The 25,561-nt window shown below is 41.5% G+C and overlaps 1 protein-coding gene across 4 annotated transcripts in view; it reads left to right on the forward strand.

Moving 5' to 3' along the window:
* ZNF827 (zinc finger protein 827) overlaps window positions 1-25,561 on the forward strand; it is a 160,852-nt gene that overhangs the window by 62,233 nt on the left and 73,058 nt on the right. For all 4 annotated transcript variants that reach the window (XM_058285316.2, XM_071214479.1, XM_071214480.1 and 1 more), the window contains exons 5-6: window positions 1,739-1,972; window positions 24,807-25,046. In XM_058285316.2, the coding sequence (XP_058141299.1) occupies window positions 1,739-1,972; window positions 24,807-25,046 (474 nt within the window). The remainder of the gene's footprint in view (window positions 1-1,738; window positions 1,973-24,806; window positions 25,047-25,561) is intronic.

Below are 25,561 nucleotides of genomic sequence, written 5' to 3' on the forward strand. Positions count from 1 at the left end.
TAGGCACTTAAAAGACATAAGTGTTAAAACGAAGAGCGTAGCTTTCATGAAGCCTACCTTCAGGCTGGAGAAACAGACCATGAATAGGGAACATAATAAATAAGAAAATTATATGCTATGTTATTAGGTAGTAAGTATTTTGGAAAAAGAAAAATTAGAGTGGGGTAAGGGAGAGTGGGACTACTGTGGGGATGGGGAGAGCAGTTTTGAACAGGATGATCAGGGTAGACCTCATTGAGAAGGTGGTGTTTGAGCAAAGGCTTGAAGGTCAAGGTGCATTCAAGTTTGTTATGACACAGGGACAGGAGGTGGAGGAGCAATGTGGCAGAGGCAGGTAAGGGGCGCAGGGCTCTTACACCTACGTTCTAGCCTGGCTCTCAATCTTTCTGGTGGTAAAACTTCCACAGGTTATTTTAGCCCTGTGGAGTCCAGTTTCCAAACATGCTGGTCTGTGTGAACTTGTGATTCCAGAACGTGCATTCTTAGTGGATATATGGTGGGAAGAAAGGACTCTGTGCTTGTGGACTGGCCTGAGGTTAGAAGGTGGGTGAAGAGTGTAGGTGTCTACTTCCAGGATTTATTTGCATCCTTTTGTTTGCTAAGCTGCAGTGGGTTTAAGACTCGTTTTAATAAGCCTTACTAAGAACATTATATTAGGATGAGCTCTTCTTTCTGAAAAGATACACACATCCAATACAGCCAACTTAAAGTTTCTAATACATGGACCTGTGAAGGTGAAACAAGATACTTATGAAAATGGGAAGTGATAAGAAGAAGATGTTGGTCTCTTCCTTTTTGGTCTTTCCCAAGTGGTGTGTGGCTCAGATGGGGAAGGCTTGGTATGGTACTGCTGAGCCACAGATTCTATATCCCATAATGCGCCAGTTAGCTCTGCCCTGATCACAAGTCTACACCAACCAACCAGGCTAAAAATGGAAAAAAGGACATTAGTGAAAAAACTGGTGAAATCTGAATAAGATCTGGAGTTTAGTTCATAGTAATGTAAATTTCTTAGTTTTGACAAATGTGCTGTGGCTTTGTAAGATGTGTCAGCATTAGTGCACGGTAGGTGAAGAGTTTATGGGAACTCTTTGAGCCATCTTTGCTTTCATGTGTATCTAAAATCATTCTAAAATAAAAACTTAACTTTAAAAAGCCATGTGCATTTTGGACCTGGAGGTGACTTGGGCTAGAGGAGACCCCTTCCCATCACCAGCGAAACATTGCAAAGTGCATGCCCCACCATTTGTGGGTCAGTAGTGTTAGCTTATTGCATTGGCAAGGGTGGTGTATCTCTAATCGGAGCTTTTCTCTTTGAAATTCACCATCCTCACCTTCCCACCCCACTATACTCCACCCCAGTTTTTTTTGCTTTGGCTGTTGTCTCTGTTCATATTCAAAATTTTGTGACAGAATGATTGCCTGAAGGCATTATTCTCAAATAAGATTAGGTGGGGAGAGTGATAATAGGTCAGGGAGGCAGACACATATCCAGGAAAGAAGACATTTAGGGAAACCCAAAATGCCCAAACCCTTTGTAGAGGCAGCACTTCTGCACTCCTGGAGTGATTTGTATTTCTGTGCCCGTGCCAGCCTGTTTTGGTTAGGTTCTGGTCCCTTCCTGCTGTTAAAGCACAATGCGATCGTGCATTACATACTTCATTAAGTACGGGCAGCTAAGAGGGGGAGTGGCCTTTTATATATATATATATATATAATCCCTTTGCTCTTTTGACAGCTGCAAATCAAAAGGAGCCCATGAATCTTAATTTTCAAGTGAAAGAGGAGCCTAAGGAAGAGGAAGCCGGCAGTGTGACCTTGCCTCGGTCCAGCTATGTGTTCAGCCCAGAATCGGAAGTGTCAGCCCCCAGCATCCCTGAGGACACACTTAAGGCCCAGGAAGGGAAGGGGAATGTGCTAAGGAGGGATATGTCAGTCAAAGCAGCATCTGAACTTCTTATGAAACTCTCAGGTACTTGATTTTTTCTAAAATATTTACATTCTGATACTTGCCTTCGCAAGCCAACTGGGCTGCTTCCTGCACATGCTATAATTAACTCAATGGTGGCAATACAACACTATTGCTGTAAATTCAGCAACGATCAGACTGCTTGGCTTAAATTCTTGTGTTGTGTATACGTGTGTGTTTGCATGTGTTAGCTGTGTTTAATTTAGCCTTCTTTTCCTAGCTATTAACTGCAAATTGTTAGAAAACACAACTGCTTTCTAAGATGATGTAGGTCACAGTTTTAAATGGATTCTAATGACATTCAGAGCACTTCTGTTAATTGATCAAAATATCTTTTTTTCCTGCTGGAGGGCCTTCCATTTTTATGTATTTATACTATATTCTTTAAGGGTCATTAAAAATATTTCTCTTAATTTAATGAGCAATGAAGATGACACTTGAAGTAATTACCAAGCGTAGCAATAAGACAGTTTATGAATAGAAATTTCATAATGGAATATTATAATAATTAATCTGTGTTCTTAAGATGAATGAGTAATTCTTTACTAGTATCTAAATGCTATCCCAGCCATGCTATCAAATATAGGAAAAATGGCCCATAATGTGAAATTCACATAGATTGGATTCTTTTCTGCCCACCCGCCTTGGGAAGAGGGAAAAATATGGTGTCTTTTTAATTCAGTGGCATGACTTTCAGAACAGGGATTGAAAGGTTATATCAATAATAATACTTGTCAAGTCATTTCACATCAGTAGTTCACTGCTGCTTAAAGTTAATTTTTAGAGACTGTTTAAAATGCTAATATGAATCAAAAGCTGTTTTTAGTTTGTAACATGCTGTGCTTGGAGGTTGAGAGCAAACAATGCATTAGGGTGACTCCTTCCCTGTGATCTGTAATTTCATCAGCAATTCCGTGTTTCCGGTTGACCAGTAGGTTGGAAAGTAAGAAATTAATAGTAATTTACTTAGTCATTATATCAGGACAGTTGAAATTCCTATATTTGCCAGTTGGTGGGGTTAAGCATTCTTTTCTTTGATTTTAATTCAAAACATACTAGACCTGCAGGAGAACATGATTTGTTTTAGTTAAAACATAATACAATTATTAAGTCCTTATTGCAACTCCATTTTTCTAAACTTTTCAGTGATAGTACAGCTTTTCTTATGTGGGTGGGAGGTCTGGTGAGATTATACTGATTGCTGAAAGCTGAACAATGGAAAAAAAAAATGTCCAGTGTGTTTGAATCCTTCCTCCCATGACAAAAAGACTCAGTGGCCAGAGTAGCCCAAAGAGGTGGCACAGTGTCCCCTGTTCTTCAGCCCTAGCCGAGGCTTTCACGTGGCAGCTTGAACTCTTTTCTAGCAACGACCTCTGTCCTCTCCTGAAGGTAAGATTCTAGTGCTAATGTTTCTAATTCCGAGTTTTCTGTGCACCCAGTATTGTGAGGGGTGGCGTGTGTCGTGGCCCTAAAAGACAATACATGAAAAGCAAGGTGACAGGAAAGATGCTCTCTAAGGAAAACAATTTACTTCAACCTTTTTGGATGGTGTGACTTATGACACTTAAGTATGAAGTGATCTCCTAGATAATAATGACATCCCTCAAATAAAATAAGACTGTGCAGCAGTGCATATTTAATAATATTTGTGAACAGCCGTGGCCCTTCTAAACATTTTCTGTTGACTTTTATGGGCATTCAACAAAAGTTGAAAGGATGATGTGGTCATTTTGAAAGGGAAACTGTGTCTGGTTCATGACATGGAAATGAAAACTGGTGTGAAGACATCTATTCTTTTTTTTTTTTCCCCCCCCAAAAAGATTCCCCAGCATTTTATGTGCAAGAAACTTAAGTAGTGTAAAGAATTATGCATATCAGACTTTGCCCTTTAGATGCTCATGGTGTGGGCAGAAATAATCCAGGGCAAAGGAATCCATTCGATCATGGATTTGCACTTGGAATTTAGTACTAGCACATTCTAGCTCACTGCAGTCAGGTAAGCTGTGAGGAGCTGCTAAGTTTCTAAATTAGTCCTAAGGAGAGGCATGTGACTTAAAATCAAATGTCTTTTCATCCCTAAGACACAGTGTGATGAGGACTAACTCTTTTAGATTTAAAGTGGATATTAATGTTTCCAATCATTGTTAGATCAGTGTTCTTGCAAGAAAGGAGGTGTTAAGCAGAAAAAAACCTATGCTCTCTTTTCTCAGGTTGTGCTATTCCCAGGTTCAATGTTGATGCCCTGGGAGACATCCAACAAAAGGACTTGTCGTTGTATTCTGACCCTCTTTTCCATGATCTTCCCTGTCCCTCCATGCACAAGAGTGGTAATCATTTCCCAGAGCGTTTGCGCAGATTAGTCAGGGTGTCTTCGTGTTCACCACGGAACCCCTCTAAGCTGCTGCAGGCATCCCTGTACACGCAAGTCCCGGTTGCCTCCTGCCTTGGTAATTTTCATCTACTCAGCTTGGAAAAATCCTTTTGGTTGGAAAGAGTTGGGTAAGAAAATATGTCTCATGCATTATAATACGTTTTTCCTTCTTTCATTTTTACCTAAAGAATAGCTAATATGGGGAATAAAAGAATTTTTCTTCTCTGTTACTTATTTCCTTGAGATTAAAAACTGTAATCAGTAGTTTAGGCCCTTTCAATATTTTCACTGAATTAAAAGAGGAAACTAGTCAACAATTTTGGCTGCTTCCTTTTCAGTTTTAAATAATTTATGTTATTTCCTTATGGATGGATGGTTAGAACCTGACCCAGTCCAATATCATGTGAGACTTTTCCATGCAGAGAAATCTCTGTCGTGTTACTGTTTTCCAAATCGACATTTATGTTTTATGGGAAAAAAAAGATGAATTAGAGAGTAGGCTAGATTTTTTTTCATTGAATATTTATTTGGGAAAATATGAGTTTTCTTCCTTCCTGTGGCTTAAGTTCTATTTCCAGTTCTCAACTGGGAAGTCGAGTGCCTGACAGGAAGGCCAAATAAATTGATTGCAATAAAAAAAGCAACCCACTATAAGGCAACTTACTGGATGTCTGTGACTACCTATTGTTATGTGACACAAGGCAGCCAAAATTACCAGACTTTTCTACTAAGCATATCCTTGCCCAAGATAATTCTCAAAGTATTGATTTAAAGAGGTCAAAATCCTGAAGCTTAAGATAGAGGTTGTATATTAGATAAGGTAAGATAATCATGGCACTTATAACACAAAATTCTGGTTTTGCAATACCTAGTCACCTCCCAAACTTTTGGGTTAGATGTTTTATCACAAGATGTGATGATGCTGAAAGTGACATAAAATTGTACCTGTTTTGTCCATGGTGTACTTTAAGAGAAGTAGTTAGAAGCAAAGAGATAAAGATATGCCTTCTTCTCCCTTTGGGAGCCACGTGTTTATGTGAGAAAGCATACCTACAATGTACCCACATATGGTTGAACAAACGAAGAAGTAGCAGATAAGAATGCTGTTTTAAAAATATTAATTCCACAGAAATAAGTAGCTGGGAAGCTAGAGTTACTCAGAAAAATTAATGAAAAATTCAACATTTAAATTTATCTAACATGGTAAAATGTATCTAATAAAACATATTAGGTCTGAGTTTGAAACAATTCTATTGACTTTTTTTTTTACTTCTATGCTTGAAGAAATAAACCCAGTGGATTTATATTCCTCTCTGCCTGGTGTAGGAGATACATAGAAATTATATTTGGCTCTTGGAGAAGAATTCAAGCAGCCCTGGATTTGAAATACACAATGATTGTAGAGTTCAGGGTATCACCTAAATAAGGAAAGATTTCAGCAATGAAATATTTACAAGCAGGTAGATTGGGTAAGATGAAGTTTTGAAGTGATAATCTCTTAGGTGAACTGGAGTGGAGAGGAAAGGGGCTCAAAGATTGACTTTATTAACAGTTTTGATTAGGGCCTCTTTGGTTGTAAATAACAGAAACACTTTTCAGCTAGTTTTGGCAAGACAGGGAATTTAATAAAGAATGCAGGTTTCTGGTTGACTTTTGTACGGAACCCTGGGGCAGAGATGCAGCTGGGCTTGGGAAGCCCTCCCTCTCCGCCTCATCCCTGCTTCTCGCTGGTCGGGTGCTTCGTTAGTCTGTCTCGGTATACAGATGGACTTTTTCTATTGCCCAGTCGACAAAGTGGAAAATGGCAATTATCAACAGCTTCTGAGTTTACCTCTTGTTCAAAAGAACAGCCAAACAGAAATTTCTTTGTTCCGATTCCAAATTCCCGGTAATTGCCTCAGCTCGGACTGGGAGCCACCAGTGGGAACATCAGCTGGATGAGGGATAAAGGCACGCCTAGGGGCGTGTTGGACAGACATGGTTGCTGTAAGTGTAGCCAAGGAGGGGCTCTGGGGAGGAGAAGAATCCCAAGAAATGCATCTTGGCAGGTGGGAGGGGTGGTGGTACGAGACTGGTAGGATATAGTGAAAGGTATGAACCGTAATAGTTGGAGAAACAAATTATGGTCATTTTCGTTATTTCAATATTGAGTGCAATGAGTGTGTTTTGACCTTTGGATGATGTCTGCCTTGCCTTTTTGCAAAAGTATCTTAGAAGACCTGCCCAGCTAAGACTTTACGTAGCCAGCCCCAAGCCTCTGTGCTAAGGCAGTGCTCCTTAAGCACAGACCAGCACATTCATCTGGGAGAGGAGGAAAGTGTTAGAAATGCAAATTCTTGGGGTCTTCTCCAGACCTCTTTGGAACCCTGAGGGTGGGCCCCAGTTATCAGTGTTTTAACATGCCTTCCAAGTGATTCAACAGCTAAGGAAGTGGTAAGGAGCACTGTGCTGGGGAAAATGGTTAATTGAAGAAATAAGTTTTGTCCATCTGAAAAGAATGCCTTAGGTTGCAGCTGACAGAGAACAAAGCTTATTAAATGTACATTTTTTTTTTTTTTTTACTTTTTAAAAAGAACCATCTCTTTTTGGTGAAAGTTCTTTTTAATTTATTATGAAATAATGGTCCCTGGGAACCTTTTTTAGAAGGGCAAATGTACCTGATATATCACAATAGTGTTGGTTGTGAACCTCAGATAATACTGCTTTTTTTCAGTGTTCTTTGGCTATGTTGTTAAATTTCATAATTATTCCTGTGCAAGTTTGCCATTCTTATAAGAGAAAAAGATAGGTTTTTCGTCCCTAACAAATGAAAAACCGGTTATGTTGGAGTCCTATTACTCTGGCGAATTTCTTGGAATATGAGAGTTTTTAGCTAAATAATTTTACAGGGCAAAAACGATTTGCTGTCCTATTAGATATTTCTCCTTTGGAAAATTATAGTCTGTCAAACTTTGTAAGCTGTGTGACTTCAGTAATAATCTATAAAGATGGAGAATATATTTAGTTTTATATCGATGTCACCTCATGTATGCCTCGTTGAAACGTGAAGGTTATCTAGGTGAGCGAGGGAAGGAAGGCATCAGGCCTCCTTGTACCTGCTCCCTGGTAATTTCTGTTTGCTCCCGTACAACAGCAAGCAGAACTCATGCTAGCAAAGTGATGTAGATGAATCTATTTATCATGTCGTCAAACACATGGTATTGAAGAATTTCACATCAGGGGCATAGACTAATCAGTCTGAAATTTAAAAAAAAAACAACTTTTCTTCATTTCTATTTTTTTTTGAACACCTAGGGAAATTTATTGAATCCAGTACTCAGTTTTTCTAAGAGTTTTTATATTTCAGAATATGGATTGGAAGGAACTTCTAGACTGTTTTTTTAAAAAACATCTTTATGGAGATATAATCTCAGTACTGTAAAATTTACCCATAGAAAGTGCACAATTCAGTGATTTTTAGTATATTTCACCCAGCTATGCAACCATCACCACAATCTAATTCCAGAACCCCAAAAAGAGACTCTGCCCCCAAAATAGATTTTGGACCCATTAGCTGTCTCTCCCCCACCCATTCCGCCTCCTAAGCAACCACTAGTCTACATTCTATCTGTAGGTTTTCCTATTCTGGACATTTCATAACATATGTGGTCTTTTGTGACTAGCTTCTTTCACTTAGCATAATGTTTTCAAGGTTCATCTGTGTTGTTACATGTGTCAATCAGTACTTCATTCCTTTTTATTGTCAAATAATATTCCATTGTATGAATAATATTAATAGAATAATGCATGGGTATACTGCATTTTGTTTATCTGTCCATCAGTTGATGAACATTTGGGATGTTTCCCAATTTTGCTGCTATGAACATTTGTATACAAGTTTTTTTTGTTTATTTGTTTTTTGTGTGTGGTTTTTCTTTTGTCTTTTCGTTTGTTTTTTAAGATACTTAGATTACATAAATATTACAGAGAATATATAGGGGATTCCCATATGCCCTGCTCCCCACACCTCCCACATTTTCCCATATTAGCAACATCTTTCATTAGTGGTACATTCATTGCAATTGATAAACACATTTTGGAGCATTGCCACTAAGCATGGATTATAGTTTGTATTGTAGTTTACACTCTCTCCCACTCAATTCTATAGGTTATGGCAAGATATATAATGGTCTGTATCTGTTGTTATAATGTCATTCAGGATGATTCCCAAGTCCCAAGCCCCTATATTACACCTGTTTTGCCTGCTCTGTACCCTCAGAAACTCCAGTGGCCACGGCCTCCACATCAATTATATTTCTTCCATTGCTAGAATCACAGTAAGTCTATAGTATAATACCAGTAAGTCTACTCTAGTCCATAGTTCATCCACCAGTTCTGAAGATTCTGGGATGGTGATGCCCACTCCCCCTTGAATTGATGGGAGGCTTCGATCCCTTACAGCCGATGGCTGGGACTCTCTTGCTTGCAGTTGTAGATACTTTCGGTTCCTTGGTATGTTCGTTATCCATCATCTCCTCTTTGTTGGTTGTCCTGGGTGAGTCCAATGAACTGGAGAGTAGGTGTTGAAACTCTGTTGATATTCAGGGCCCAGCTGGCACATGGACAGCCCAAAGATTTAAGTCTCTTGGATGTACACCTACCAACTTTAGTACTAATTGTAAGTTCAAATAGAAGGACAGAAGAGCTGTGTGTAGGGAATCACAACTGAGTCCAACTCTGTCACACTGGGGAACATAAATTCCAAAAAAGGGCCCACTGGCAAGGCACCAGACTCCTGAGCTATCTGCCCTGACTGTAGTACCTGGATATTTCAGGAGCCCCACTATTTGGGGTAGTATCTACTTTGGCTGTCAGTGAGATCCTGCTGAGACGTGCAAAAGTGCTACTTCTGGAATGACCTCCTGACTCACTTGGAAGTCTCCGTACACAAGTTTTTGAGTGTACTTATGTTTTTAGTTCCCTTGGTATATACCTAGGATTGAAATTGCTGGGTCAAATGGTAACTCTATATTTGGCCTTTTGAGGAACTGCCTGCCGACACTTGTTATTGTCTGTTTTTCATTGTGGTCATCCTACTGGTTTTGCATTTCCCTAATGATTAATAATGTTTAAGCATCTCTTCATGTGTTTATTGACCATTTGCATATCTTCTTTGGAGAAATACCTATTCCAACCATTTGCCTTCTTTTTGGGGAGTTATTTGTCTTTTTATTATTGAGTTGTAAATGTTCTTTATATATTCTGGATACAAGTCCCTTTTCAGATACATGATTTGCACATTTTGTGGGTTGTCTTTGCACTTCTTTAGAAGATGCCATTTGCAGCACCAAAGTTGTTATTTTGATATAGTCCAAATTTTTTCTTTTATGTTGTTTGTGAGCAACATCACACTTTCCATAATTCCAAAAGTTAAGTAAAAAGACAGACTTGTTTAATATTAAAACTAGAACTGAAGTCTATCTTTACCTGTATTAGCACTGTGTCATTTAATTTTCAGAGATATATGGCCTGGAAAACTAACTCATTGGGAAATGCTGCCAGAGTGGAGCTGAACCCTTGGATTTCTGTATTTGTTACAGCATTTTGTACTCCAGCTGATGGCAAAGTGTATTTTTATGTCAACCTTTTAAATGACTCATAATGAATGTAACCAGCAGTGAACTTAAAACTAACCGGCCGGATCACTTTCTTCACCACCATGTATATCCTGATCAATTCTTCTACATATATGTACAGAAAACCTGTGACTGGGTGAATTAGTCTAAAGAAGGAATAAGCTTTTTTTTTTTTTAAGCACTTGAGAACTCAGTGAAAATTAGGAATATTTGGAGCACCAACACTATATCTTATTCAAAATATGTCAGTTTAATAAAGTAAAAATCTGGTGTGTTTATATATTCAGAGAAGCCTTTTCTTGAAGGTCTAGATCTTGTTAAACTAAGACGGATATTATTGGCCTGATTAAGCAAGACAAAGTAAGAAATAGCCAGATGTGCCATGGAAGGGCTGTTGCTTTCCCAGCCAGAAGAGGAAACGTGCTTATGCTTTACTCCCCTACTGTAACTCGTGTTGCACGCGCTCTTTGGATAGGAAGTGCCTTCTGTTTATTTCATCCTTCCACACACAGTGTACAGAGCCTTGCACCAAGTACCTGAGTGGCCTGTTACTGCCCCATCACCTCTGGTGGGCTCTAGTCCAGCCGCACCCCGGGTCAGCATCTTTGTGCGTCTGGTTCCCTCATCCCTCACCCCTCGGGGCCACCCTTTTTTGCTTTGTTGACCCGGCCTTCTCCGCCTCCCACACCGAGGCCTGGGACTCAGAAAGGCAGGCACTCAAAAGGGCTCTTGTTTTATTATCATCTCCCTGTTGCATAGCTGCATATGTTAATATAGCCACGAAAATTTGTGTTGGCTCGTGTTGCCGAGACCAGGCAAGAACTCTGCGAGGAATTTAATATGCTCCACCTTCCTTATAGATTCCTTTTCTGTTTGGCTGCTCAGGCCTGGGGGACTGAAGGCTTTGGGCCTGGCAGGGATGAGGGGTAGCAGGGGGAGGGCTGGGAGACTTGGAAGGGTTGCAGAGTCCCCTTTAGAATAATGGGCAGAAGAGCGAAGGAGCACCTAGGAAATGCATTTGCAACAGGGGGGATGCTGGGCCCTCTGCCTGCCTTCCTGTGTTGCTGCCTGTTTCAGGGTGTAAATGACAAGAGATGTTACCTTATCAACAACACAAACCATGGCACAGAGAGGCCATTAGTTAATACTATCGGATGATGACAACTCTACCAGTCCATATTCCCCAAGGGAGTCAGCTGCAGTGGGGACGTAAATAGTTGAGTAAGCAGTTAAACATTCATCCAGTTTTTACTCCAGGGACAAATTTGCCTGTCAAGTAGAAGCTCCTAACCTTCTCTCTGCATCAGAATTTCATACAGTGGTCTAGTTTTTTTATGGCTCTTCCCACCCACCCCCAGCCTCTTTGGTTATGTGTTACCACAGTCTTGGTTTGTGAGGGAGAGCAATACCATTCTTCCCCTCAGCAGGATATCTAAAACAATTCCTTTTGCAGTGGTTTTTCTTCTCATTGCTGGATTAACTTTTCAGCTTTGACATATTCCTGTCAAAGAAGGGAACCTTAGTGTGTATAATTAAACCCCGTGGATGCTGTTCCCACTGGGTACGTGGAGTGGCCCGTCCACTGCCAAGTGGCCGTGTTGCCCACTGGGTGGGACTTCAACTAGGGGGTGGGACAGGGGCTGATCAGCCCACCTGAGTCCTGGAGATCCCCGTGGTCAGTCCAGGTGGGACGATACCCATTTCCTTGGGGCAGGGCAATGTTCGGCTCAAGCACAAGAATAGAAAACGTTCCTGAAGAGAAGTAGTTCCCTCCTAGGCCAGGTTTCTAATATTCTCATAGAAAGACAAATGTTTTCTTCTTTTTCAAGTGTGTGGACCTATGTTATTTTTCTAAAGGCATCTTTGTCTTCACTCCTAACAATTTTTCTATTTGCTCCATCCATGTATATGTTTTCCCACCTTTAAACCACCCAGAATAGTGTTATGAGTTGATGTACTTCCTTTTTTCTAAATACAGGATAGCAGCTGGATTCGAGCACATTTCCTGGTTCCCCGTGGCTTGCCATATGCTCTGTATCATTTCTCTCTGCAGCTGGAGAAATGGGGAGAGGTGATAGAATATATGTGTGACCCACCGCATCTTATCGGATATCCAAAATCAGGTGGCTAGAGTCACAGTTTAAAGAATAAATCACCGCTGGTTTCCTTACTTCCTAACTACCATCCTTATCCCCATGCCCTAAACATAGACACACACTTCCCACTGTTGCTACCAAAAATTCTCCCCAGTGTTTTTGGGCAACCCTATCATGGCTTTCTGTGGACCTCTTACGTGCTGCTGAAGGTACACTTAGTAGCCCATCTAGTAGGGAGGAAAAGAAGGCCTCGACTGAGCCAAGGGATTAATTAGAACAAAAGGTGAAATTGCAGTGATTTGTGGGACTTATTTGGAGCCCTGGATCATCCTGCCGCACTCTACGTTCAAATGTTGGTAAGGGCTTTCCCTTGGACTTCATCGGTGCTTATTTACCCAACTTATGAGATGATATGTAGGGAATACTTATTTTTTCTGCACATTTTTTTTAAAGAGCTGTAGGGAGTAAAAAAGAAAACAGGAGACAAGAAGGGTAATTTAATCAGGACAAATGGTACTCTCCTTTCAGTTATTTGTGGTAATCCCACTAACTTTTGTTCCATCCTAACATTGTTTTAAGTATTTTCTGCTGCAACACTGTTCATATTAGAAAGCTCTTCCTCCCTGGCTCTTCCTCAGGTATCATGGAGACATCTGGAGCTAATATATCAAGCTTGTGTGTACCCATGAATTTTCAGTGATTTAGGGAGTTCCTCCTCCTCTTTCCCACTGCAGGCCTGCCGGCTGTTTCATTGCTCCTTAGCACCTGCACAGGAGAGGACGCAGGAAGAGAGAGAGGAAGTGAAATGAAAATGAGTCACTTATGCTACTTGTCAGTAGCTTTAAGTAAAAAAAAAAGAAAAGGAAGAAGAAAATGGTTTTGGAAAATAAGGTTGAAACACAGCCAAGAATGAAAGTCCAGAGGGACCATTATCCAGCATCGAAGGCCCCACCCCATGGTCCAAGCTGTCTCTCAGGCATGGTCATAGGGATGATGCCCTATCAAAAACAAGAGTGCAGTCCTTACTGGTTCTTAGGGCTTTGATTTTTTTGCAAAAGTTTGTAAAGATTTTTTTGGTTTAAAGGAACCCCGTACTTAAGCTGTCTTCAATTTCTTATCCCATTTTCCCTTTTCTTCCATATCATCTTCCTTCTTTATTCTTTTATTTCCCTTATTCATTGTGCTTCTACTCTTTTCCAAAGCCGTTTTGGGTACTAGGGATACATAGGTGAACAAGAAGATGATGGCGCCTGTAAGAAAGCGCTCCTTTCTCTTCCCACCTGATCAACTGATCCCCATCTCTCCCCCTTGTTAGTGCCTGGGTTCTGCCATGTTCTTCTCTGCACCATGCTTACCAGCCCTTCCCTGCCTCGTGGAAACGTTGGTCAATAACTAATCAGGCTTCCACAGTGATGTCCTTGTGCCCGATACAGGAATATTTAGCATCATGTAGGAAAAGCATGCTAAACGTGGCAAATACTAAACCTCTTTTAACACCTGGCAGTGGAAAATACTTAAAAGTTTGGTGAAACTCTCAGGTTTTAAATAAAACTCTTTGTTGTGCTCCTTCTTCTCTTTGGGCATTAAGGCATCTCTCTGTCTTCCTAACTCTTTGTAAAGCAGTGGCCAACCCCTCACCTGACAAAGATGGCCCCTTGCTTTTTGATAATTTTTTATGTCAGCAGGAATTGTACTGAATCTTTCAGGAATTCTGTTCAAAACCTACACAGTCATATTCACACATATACCAGCATGCAGGTTCATGGAAGGATATATAAGCACCTATTAATCACAGCAAATGTGGGTGGACAGGGCTTAGATTTATTAGATGGCAATGGATTATACTGTTGAATAGCTTTAAAGTTAGATCAGATACTTTAATTGACCCTTTACCTCTTTTTTACCCCTTTTCAATGTGGACAAGGAAAATATATGCTGGACATTAGGTTGAAAAATAGGTTAATTTTTTAAAAAATGAGATCATTTGGAACAGTACCAAATGGCATGCATATAGTTTAAATGTACCTTTTTAACTAATTTCTAGTGAAATCATTAAATGAAATGAAAAGAAAACAAGGTGTTTGGGAGAGGTTTCACATTAACACCAGGACAGTCCAAGCTCTACAGGTAACGGCTGAGCCACCCACGTCATGTGCTGGGTTGGAGAACCTGTTCTCACTGCAATCCAGGGACTGCACGATTTGTTATAGGTGAGGAACTTACTTGATTTGTGTTCATTCTCACAGGACGCTGCTCTAGGTGCCCTTCTTTTATGCCATGTGAGACTCCTGCCTTGCAGTTTAACACTAGTAGTAGTAGACCAAGTATCTACTTGAAAACTAGTTGAAAACTTGTACTGCAACTTTGGACCCAGTTTTGTGGCCAGCCTGAAAATATTAGCAAATATGCCATTGCGTTATCTCAGGCAAGGACCTGTTGTATTGATTGCTAGTGTAGGGACACAAAGACTAAATGATGATTCTTGCACACCTGGAAGAGAACATGCAGGTCACACAAACTTTTCAAGTTTGAATTAAGCTTTTTTTTTTTTTAGCATCTATTTATTCTTTGCAAGTCCAGAACAATTAGTAAAATGGAACACCTGGTTCTCCTCCTTGTGGTGGTGTTTTTAAAAACTTATTGTAGTAACATATGTACAATTCAAAATTTCCCATTTTAATCACTTTCAAGTGTACAAGTCAGTGGTATTAATTACAGCCACAATACGGTGCTACCATTGCCAACATATATTTCCCAAATTTTTTCATCACCCCAAACAGAAACTGTGTTCCCATTAAGCAATAACTCCCCATGGCCCCTGGTAACCTGTATTCTACTGTCTGTTTCTATGTTTGCTGATTTGTTCTTTCTAGGTATTTCAGCTAAGCCAGATCATACAGTATTTGTCTTTTTGTATCTGGCTTATTTCACTCAACATGATGCTTGTTTGTTTTTAATTGATTATAACTTGATCCCCTGCTTACCTTTTTCTATCTAAATGTGAAATATGTATAAAGCTCATCCTTCAGGCATGTGTTAATTCTCCTTCCCAAGTTGTCAGATAATGTACTGATATAGAGGGAAGACACTAGTGACTTCATGAATTTGATACTCAAATTCTAAAAAGGTTAATTCTCATAAATTATTTTTGAAATTATTTTAGGAATCAAAAATGCAATGTGTGTGTGTGCAAAAGAGGGAAAGGAGAGTGTTAAAAAAAAAAATAGGGGAGCTGGTGTAGCTGAGTGGTGTGAGTACCTGCTTCCCATGTACAAGGTCCTGGGTCCAATCCCCAGTACCTCCTAAAAAAAATTAGACTCATTTTAGGAACAAAATTTTCCTTAGTTTCAGATTACTGTGAAGATTGGTTTCACCACCTAGAAAAGATTACCTGAGTTGGTGTTAAATGAGTAATTACTTAATTTGCTGGCCTTTCTCACAGACATGGGTCTCGTGGCTTGCTCAGTTACTCCTCTGCCATTCTGGGTACCATATATGGGAATTGTGTCGGTGTACTGGAGGTCATCGTAAGGTGCTTCTGTTGGAAAATACTGTTTTTGAAGGTTCTTGTGTGTTAGGAGAATTAGAGAAAAATCTGCTACACCACTCTTTCCTTTCATGGCGATAGTTTCCTCTCTTTTTCTCCAGGAACGATTTACCAGCGGTCCAGCAGAGAAGGTAGAAAGTGGATCTGGGCTTGTATTGCCTCCTGCTGGAATGTGGTAACACCCATGCACACCCCCTGGCCTCAGCTTTCATTTTTTGGAGCAGGATGGGGAGCTTTTCCCCCTTGGGAGCCTCTGTCCTCTGGGTATTGTAGGAATAAATCGAGGGCCCACCTGAAGGGAAATGATAGAGAAAAATGAAAGTTAATATGTAATTTCCATGTAGAAGAAGCATACAATAGTCCAATCCTTAAAGGGACATAAAACTTTTCACTAGGTGTGTGTCCTTCAGTTCCGTATTATAGCTCCTTAAGGGGGAGAGGTGGGGTAGGGTGAAGAAGGGCAAAGAGGAAATAACATTCAGCCTTTAAGCCTCAGGTCCTTTACCTCATAACCAGAGTGGAGATGTGCAATACTCCATTTTGCTGATGAGGGGCTACCTGTGTGCCTAACTCAAGGTGTAGGGTGAGGGAATGGCTGCAGGGCCCAAGGCTGCTTCGCTCTCACATTGCTTCTCCATAAGAAGGAAAAGTCAGACGCACTGTCTCAGCCTTCTATGGAATATTTCCATTTCTGCCTCCATTCTCGGCCTCTGCTTGACTAGGTTTGCGCCTTGAGCCTTGCTCCCTGTGAGACCAAAGAAACCCAGCCCAACTCCTCCTGCCATTTTTGTTTTGTTAAAAGCAGTAAGAGAAGGCAAAGGGCAAGGGCAGCTTCCCTTCATCGAATGCCAGCTGGTGCCAGGCACTGCCAGTAGAGACATTACCATGTAATCTCATTTCTGATTCCTGGTCGTTTGTTTCATATCAATCTGTCCTCTTGGCCTGCACTGTTGTTCAGAAAGTATTCAATAATAACCAAGCCTGACCCCTGCCAGGAATCAAGTTTCATACCTAGAAGGTGTTTTTATACCCAACCAAGAACTTGGTATCTTTGGGGCTGGCAAGTTGGAGATGAAAGGTTTTTTTTTTTTACATGGCTTATGTCCATCATTGCACAATCTTGTGGCACACTTCCATTGCCCCCCCCCCCCAGTTACCCTCTCTCCCATCTATTCTGTTCCTCTCTCCCCTCCCCTCAGGGCCCACAGTGACAACCAGGCTTCACTGCTTGAAGGACAAGATTCATAGATACTTCGAACAATGCTGAGGGCTTGACACACTAGACTGTCCTCCCCCATTGGGAGCTACCCATGTTCTCAAGAGATGCCCTCTCATCTGGTGGAGAATATCACGCTCCCCAGGATGGGGGTACAACACTTTCCCGCTCATTGTATGTGTCTCCACCCACTGATGTAACACACTATGACAAGATGAGCACTCACACACTCCCTAGAAGCCTGCCCCAGGTGCACCCTGTGTCAGATGCCCTGTCAAACACCTTAACCAAGTAACCCTTCCTTATTATATTTTCTGAAGAGTTTTCTCAGCATTACAGTTTCCACCGTGTTCCTGACAATCTCCCATGTTCACCTGCTCCCCCCAAGCCCTCCTCCCAATTCCATGGACTATCTGACCCATCCTCCCAAGCATAGCCCCCCTCAAGCCTGCAAAGCCCCACCCAATAATAACCCTAGATTTTTAATTCATCTGATAGAAAGGCATATCATGTGAGCTAGTGGATTGTTTCAGCACAGCATGGTTGGTATTGCTTCTGGAGGCTTTTTTAAGGTTCTGGTTATTCTAAAATTGTCCTTCAGGATCGTGGTAGCATGCAGGCTAGAGAGGCAGTGGTCAATTCTGATTGTTCATTTGAGGGTGATTGCCAATGTTTCTCCTTCCTTACTTAGTTTTACTTTAAGTCCATAGCATTTATGGACACCTGTGGGCCAACTTAGGAGTCAGAGAAGGAAGGAGAGCCTTACACACCTACTACGCGCTATGCTTCCGGTGATGCTTATGTCATGCATATACAACAAGCATAAACCAATACTGAAAGTGCCAGGCTGGGTGCTGATAAGCCTTGGGAATGAAAGATGAATAAGAACCCAACACTAGGGAAACGGACTTTGGCCCAGTGGTTAGGGTGTCCGTCTACCATATGGAAGGTCCGCGGTTCAAACCCCGGGCCTCCTTGACCCGTGTGGAGCTGGCCATGCGCAGTGCTGATGCGCACAAGGAGTGCCGTGCCACGCAAGGGTGTCCCCCGCATGGGGGAGCCCCACGCGCAAGGAGTGCGCCCGTGAGGAAAGCCGCCCAGCGCGAAAAGAAAGAGCAGCCTGCCCAGGAATGGCGCCGCCCACACTTCCCGTGCCGCTGACGACAACAGAAGCGGACAAAGAAACAAGACGCAGCAAATAGACACCAAGAACAGACAACCAGGGGAGGGGGGGAAATTAAATAAATAAATAAATCTTTAAAAAAAAAAAAAAAAAAAAAGAACCCAACACTGCCTTGAGTGTATGTGTAGCTAGAGGGGAAACAAATTAGTAAGAAATAATTGCAGTATACTACAGTATTTGCAAGGTGTGTACAATCTAGAGATAGAACAGAGGAGGAAGAGCCTGAGATGCTAGGATGATACAGGAAGGCTGCTCACAGAGTTTTGAAACCTGAAGAGGATTTTATCAGGGTCTTTAAGAAGGGAAGAGCACATAAAAGAAATAAGGTGAGGAATAGCCTGGCATGTTCTGGCAATTAGGATATTTCAGTCTTGCTGGAGCATGAGGATAAATGAAGAAGTGGTGAGAGAGGGTAGAGGGGAGGGTGGGTATAGGGCTTTATATTCAACAGACACTAAATATAGAAGAAGACCATCATAAGGTGCTGGAAACCAAGGGCAGGTATACAGCAGCCTCCACTCCATCGTGTCTCTCTAGCTTCTCTTGGTTTCCAAGGCACAGGACCATGATGGATCTTTCTTCCCTCTCTGGCCACCTCTTCTCTGCCTCTTTCCCTTCTTTTTTTTCTCCTCTTCTCTAAAAGTAGATAGTAACAGTCCCTCCCCCATCTACTTCTCTCCATTGCTCTCTCTTGCTTATCTCATCCCATCTCATGAATACAGATGACTTCCAGTCTGCACATCACTACCTCATCTTCTCCTACTGCCCATTAAACATCACACACTCGACTTCCTGCAGGAATCATAAATACTTACGCAAAGAACTGAAAATCTTCTCCCAACCCACCTTCTCCATTTCCCCTAACTCCTATTAATAGTATTTTCCAAATCTTATAAGTAGTAGAATTTTTGTTTTTAAATCTCATCTCATCCAAGTCATGTACAGGGCTTCTCCACCATTTCTCTCCTTCTTCATTATTAATCCAGGCTCCTATTTGGTCACCACCGATTTCTGTCCATTCAATGACTCTGGAATATTTTGTGAGTCTTTTCTATCTTCATGGCCTTTGCTTCAGTTCAGACCCTCATGATCTCTTGCTTAGAGTTTTACAACAGATCCCTATGAACTTTCCCTATTTCCATGTCTTCGTGGCCCTTCTTGGTGCCATTGACAGATTGATCTTCAGAAATGCAGTTTTGACCATATTATTCAAAACCTTCCACAGCTGGCTCCTTGACTCCCAGTCAGGACAGGCACATCTGAGCCCAGCCGTCAGGACTTCATATACTGCCCCTGACTTCCTCTCTAGCTTTATTTCTCTGAAAACTAACCTATCACTTTGTCGAACAGTATAATAAATGGAAGGCTTGGCTTAGGTACCAAGGTTACATAGCATGAAGAATTCAAAACTAAAAAAACAAAACAAACATGAAAGTCTTGGAACCCTCAGCCAGACTGAGAATATAAAAGTGAGAATTACTGAAGACTGGGGAGAGAGGGGCTTTGAAGATTTTTTTTTTTTTTTTTTTTTAAGGGAGCTATGCCTTGATTCTGTCTTACCAGGTTAGTGGAGATTGGGGGAGGTGAATCAGCCTTTTACCCCAGGTCAAGAGAGCGGGAAAGTCTGAGCAGAGTGGATGGGTATCTGACTTCCTTCAGAGACATCTAGGCTGTTTGGGCTGGCAAGCTGCTTTGGAGACTGAGTGAAAGAGAACTGCTACTGTGTTGAGTTTGGCCTGAACCAGGCTTCTTTATCTGATCAGATTAAAGAGGTGTTTTCCTCATAGGCCAGATATAGACCAAATTCCCATAAGAGGGTTGGCATGAGTGTCATCATAAATGCTCCCCAGTGGGACTGACTTGAGAGATGATTTCCCCTTACACAAAGGAAGCTGGGAACCAACCCCTAGATTCTCAGAGGTGGCAGTGAAGGAAGTGAGCCCAGGCTGGAGTGAGTTCACCCAGGTAAAGGGAACCGCAGGACGGAGATCACCCCAAAGTTAGAGGTCTCTGAAGACGCCATGGGTGATTCCCATGAGAGCAACATTGACTGTCCTGGGGAATACAAAACAGTGAGGTAAGACCTTTTGCACCCCCTAAATTCATCTGTCCTCTAGGGGCAGTTGAAAGGGCAGGTAGAGTATAGAGAAGGCAGCTAGGAAAGGAGAGGGAACCGACCACACCCTGTTAAGATGCAGCCGGCACCCAGGAGGCTCTGCCAGGGAGGGATGAGGGCTCACCTTCCAAGAAAGGCTGACCTGCAGATTCGCACGTAGGATTGGACATTTTGGTTTCGGAATCAAGACTGCTTTTTGCCATGAAGCTTTGTATTATCTGAGAATTCTCAGAAAGTTATAGGCCCTCCTGAGCGTTCATCAGGGATGGGAAGAACTACTCCTGCCAGGCAAGTTTAAAGGACAATGGAAGACAAACTTAGAGTTGCTTTTCCGTTTACACCTTGTGAAGCCTGTGTATTCAGGGTACTTGTTCTGTTTCTCCTCCAGCCAAATGAGACCAAGGTGATATTCCCTGAACACTCCAGGAAGAATGCAGTTGCACCTTTGTGCTTTGGCTGGTAATCTTCCTAATGCCTTCCATGCTATGTTTTAATTTTGCCTCGCATATGAGAGGGATATTTATGCTTGTCTCCTCATTCATTTAGATTTTAAACTCCTTGAGGGTAAGAACTACATCTTATTTATCTTGTGTCCCACATATCCTCTGTCATACTACCTAGTACCTATTAGACATTGAGAAAAGATGGTAGAATGACCACTTGACTGATGAATGAAATGATAAACTTTTGATAGCTAATTTGGATTGTGTTTATGAAGGTAGCAAAGACAGAATTTATTGCACTCTCCTTGCTTTTTCCCCCTTTCTTTTCCCAAGCATACTTTGAATAGGTCTTATCTGATGCACAGACCCACTCTTTCAAACTCCGAAACTTCCAAGGAGGAAATACACCATTCCACACCACTGTCACAAATTGGACTCTGTCATCTTTTTGTGAGCATATATGATTGTTTTTTTAAATCTCAGACAATTGCAAAAATATCCATATTTATCATAGAAAAATTAGGAACTAAGAATAAGTATTGCAATAAGCCTTCACCCACAGCCCACCCACCCCCAGGCATAGCCTATTGTTAATATTTTGTCCCTCATCTTCCTCCAGGTGCCAGTTTCTTTCTTGAAATAGCAATATAGAACATTTGTCCTAGTATTTTAGGAAGAGATTCTAAAAGGATTCAAATAGTGTGTGTGTAGGCAGAAGACAATGGGAATCAGTAAAATCCTGGATGTGTAGACGCATCCCTGGGTGGGAATCAAAGCTAAGAGTGAGTGGAAATGATTCATTCAACCATAGTTATGTTAGAGTGAACATAAAAAGGAGAGAACTGGCCTGGGGACCCAGTGGGATTCGTAGCAGGAACCTTCAAGGCCAGCCTCACCTCGGAGTGCAGCCCTGGCTGGCTGCTGGTAGATCTTGGGGAGCGAGGCTGGCACGTGGGAGGATCCTGTTCTCTCCCTGAGCCTTGGCTCCTTTTTTGGGTGAAAATTAGAGTGTTGCAAAGACTTGAAAGCAGTGGTTCTCAGCTGGCAGTTGCTTCTACGTGCCAGAGGACATGTGGCAATGTCCGGAGTCATAGCTGATGACCACAGCTAAGGGTTACTACGGGCATTTACTGAACAGAGGCCAGGGATGCCGTGAAACATCCTACAACACAGACAGCCATCCCCATCCCACCCCATCCGCCCCCCGGAGAAAATATTATCTGACCCAAAATGCCCATAGTGCTTAGAAACCCTAAAAAAATGGAAAGAAAACTCTGGGCAGTAGGGCTATTGTATGGAAAGGGAACCAATAGAGACAATATTTATTGTATAATGTCTCATTTGCCCATTGAGATGTCAGTTTGAAAACTCTTATCTCTAAGTCTGGAATCTATTGGGTAGATTAAGAATGGGAAAGGTTTTTTTTTTTTATTAGTGTTTTGTGCATTTTTTAAAGGTCAGGAGCTGGCATAAGAAAGGGCAGAAAGTACTTCATGTAAATCATCCCTGAAAGTATTCCAAGTAGCTTTTTAAGATTAATTTCATTAGATTCAGTGGTATAATTAGCCAGATGGTTTTTAATCCAGGGGCAAAGCTGAGGAAATGGGGGGGGAGGGCGGCAGTAAGGATAAATAATGGAGCTTCAAGCTTTGTTCTTTATGTTGGTAGGAATTTTTTTTTTAACTAAATGAATCTCTTTCTGGTATTCCTTTGTGTCTGTCCTCAGGCTTTAGAATGATTTGCCAGTGCAGCATTCAGACTTAACATTATGTACCTTGTAACGTTGATCCCGTTGTTTATTTTCCAAATATTCAGTACTTTGGGGGAACATGAAGAGGGAAAATGTGTGACTGTACCTGTGGGTGACCTAACTGGAGGCCAGGATGATTGGCAGGTCACCAGTTCCTAAGCGGGGAGATGGCACTCAAAGAATCAGAAGGACTAGAAATAAAGGCAGAGAAGCTGAGCATGTATCTTGGAAAGCTTTGTATTATTTTGTGTGGTTTTTTTTCTCTTCTTACCATGACTGAATCAATGAACTTCATTTTTATGAGTTGCTTCAGAGACATGCAGAGAAAAGAAACAGCTTGGCAGGAGGATAGGAGAGAGGATCTAAATTAAATGTAACCGTTGCCTGCAGTTTAGTTGCTGACAACAAAAACAAGCATTTTTCCCCAAGAAGCATGTGTAATGTGTCAGGAAGAAAAAAAGAACAATTAGCATGTTTCTTATATAAGATCTTATTTACAGTGTTGTATTAAGTTTAATCATTTAATTAAAAATGCTCTTCTGTCTTCTTTACTGCCTGTCAATGAACTATACAAGAATTTGGCTCTTACCTGCCTTATAATTGGCAAGGAAAAGTGCAGTTTTCTTTGACCACCCAGCTTACAGCAATGAGGTTTTCTCTTTCAGAACTCCTGACCATCCCACAGATCAGCACCTGCATTTTAACAGTTTTTTAAAAATTTGTCTTTTTTTTTTTTTTAATGTTATATTAAAAAAATATGAGGTCCCCATATACACCCCACCTCACTCCACTCCTCCCATATCAGAAACCTCTTTCATCATCATGGGACATTCATTGCATTTGGTGAATACATTTGGAGCACTGCTGTACCACATGGATAATGGTTTACATTATAGTTTACACTTTCCCCCAGTCCACCCAGTGAGCCATGGCAGGACATACAATGTCCAGCAAGTGTTCCTGCAGTACCAACCAGGACAACTTCAAGTCCTGAAAATGCCCCACATCATATCCTTCTTCCCTCTTCCTACCCTTAGCAGCTGCCATGGCCATGGCCACTTTCTTCACATCAATGTTACATTTTCTTCCATTACTAATCACAGTAGTTCCAGAATGGAATATCAGTAAGTCCACTCTAATTGTTACATCGCTTTAGCTGTATTAGTTTCTCTTGTCTGTTAAAACAAATCACCACAAACTTGCTGGCATAAATCAACAGATTCTCACGGTTCTGGGTGCACAAGTCCGAAATCAGGGTGTCGCCCCTTCCTTCCGAAACTTGAGGTCAGATCCTTCCTGGCCTCTTAAGCTGTGGTGGCCCCAGGCATTCTTTGGCTTGTGGCACTGCTGTCTTGGCATGGCCTTCTCCCGTGTCTGTGTCTTCTCCTTTTCTGTCTTTTATGAGGATACTTGTCATTGGAATCAGGGCCCATTCGGATAACGCTGGATGATCTTGTCTCATGACCCTTAACTTAATCACACCTACCAAGATCTTTTTCCCCAAATGAGGTCACATTCACAGTTTCTGAGGCTGAGAACATGGATGTATCTTTGCAGGTCGGGGTGGGGGAACGGGCACAGGTACCATTCAACCCACTATACTGTCTATCTAGAAGAGTCTTCATTTTTTCCTAGCATGCTGAGTACACAGTATTTACTAATAAATGCTTGTTGATTAAAAGTGTGGCTTTATTTTAAAGTGATCCAAATTAATGACTGGGCTAATTGTTCTACCTTGTTTCAAAAACACTCTATCATCACATCTAAGAGATGCATGGACATGAAAACACGCCAGCCTTGTATAGAAAATCTACAGTTCAGACTAAAGACCATACATCTAAAGTCACACCTAAAGGAAGAACGGTCAGGAAATTGAACTTTATTATAACCTGCAGGATAGCTGTTTTTCTAGGTGTTAACAATTATCTTCTCTAGTTAGTAGACCTGAGGATGACTAGCTCCCAGCAGGCTGTAAATGTCTCCAATGAATTGACCCCATTTACCCTTTATTAATTTAGGTGCCCTAGAAGATAGGGGGGAAAAATCACAGCTTTAAGAGAAGGAAACAAGAATCTGCTTGCTCCTACCTGATTCACGGAAATGTTACAAGCTGTAAAACAAGGACAGGCATTTGCTGTGGTCTCTGTTCTGCAAGCAGGTGGTGGTGAGGAAGGCACAGAGGCAAGAGGTCGGGAGCCCCTGGTCCAGCTGCATCTGGATGGAGAGCCAGGCTCACCCCAGGCCTAGTTCTTTGTGATTCTAGTGCCTTCGAGCAAGTTGCTTAATTTCTCTGGACTTGTTTCTTACCTTTTCAGGAAATTGAATGGGTCCGATCTGTAGCTTTTCCAACCGTGATCAGTGGCTCGGGTGGGCCAAGGTGCTGTTTTCTAAGCTCTCCCTTGACACGGTCCTCTTGGTTCTCTCTGTGATTAGAAACTGGGTTTGTTTCAGGATTAAGGACCTGTGGTGTTTTTGTTTCTCTTAATTCACCTGTTCGCAGCGGAAAGCTACAAGGAAACACAGATGGTAAAGATTAAAGAAGAACCCATGGAGGTTGACATCCAGGACTCCCACGTCGCAATATCCCCCAGCCGGAATGTTGGCTACAGCACTTTAATCGGGCGAGAGAAAACCGAGCCTTTACAGAAGATGCCGGAGGGCAGAGTGCCCCCAGAGAGAAACCTCTTCAGTCAGGATATATCTGTGAAGATGGCTTCTGAGCTTCTCTTTCAACTGTCAGGTAAGTTTATGTGCAGAAAAATCCCAGGATTTGAGAATCGTTGGAAAGAAAGCCATTCTAACAAAGCAAAAACAAAAAACAAAACATATACACATACACAAGACACAAAAAACCACATTATAGGCTTTTTAGGCAGAAATCACTTCTGTTACTTTAACATCCATACTGTCATCCACACTAACAGCTAATAAAGCACTGCCAAGTAGAATTCCTGCCAAACTTTCTTTAATAAATAGTTAAGAATCATTTGAAATTAGAACTCCATTCAATTCTGTGCAAATGATCACGGTTGAATGGGCTAAACATCTCACCTCTAATTTTATTTAGGCAGTTGATCTGATTAACAACCTTTTTTTCCCTTAATGTGCCAAAGATAAACTTCAATTTACTTCACCAGTGACTGAATTACCATGAATTCCAAATTAGTGTGGTCTGAATTAATGAGATTTTATTATATCTTGCCAAAAAAGGGGGTAGGGGGAAGCAAAAGACAAAAGTATGAGCAATATTTCCAG

This window comes from Dasypus novemcinctus, chromosome 1 (genome assembly GCF_030445035.2).
Source record: "Dasypus novemcinctus isolate mDasNov1 chromosome 1, mDasNov1.1.hap2, whole genome shotgun sequence".
In the NCBI taxonomy this organism is placed as follows: domain Eukaryota; kingdom Metazoa; phylum Chordata; class Mammalia; order Cingulata; family Dasypodidae; genus Dasypus; species Dasypus novemcinctus.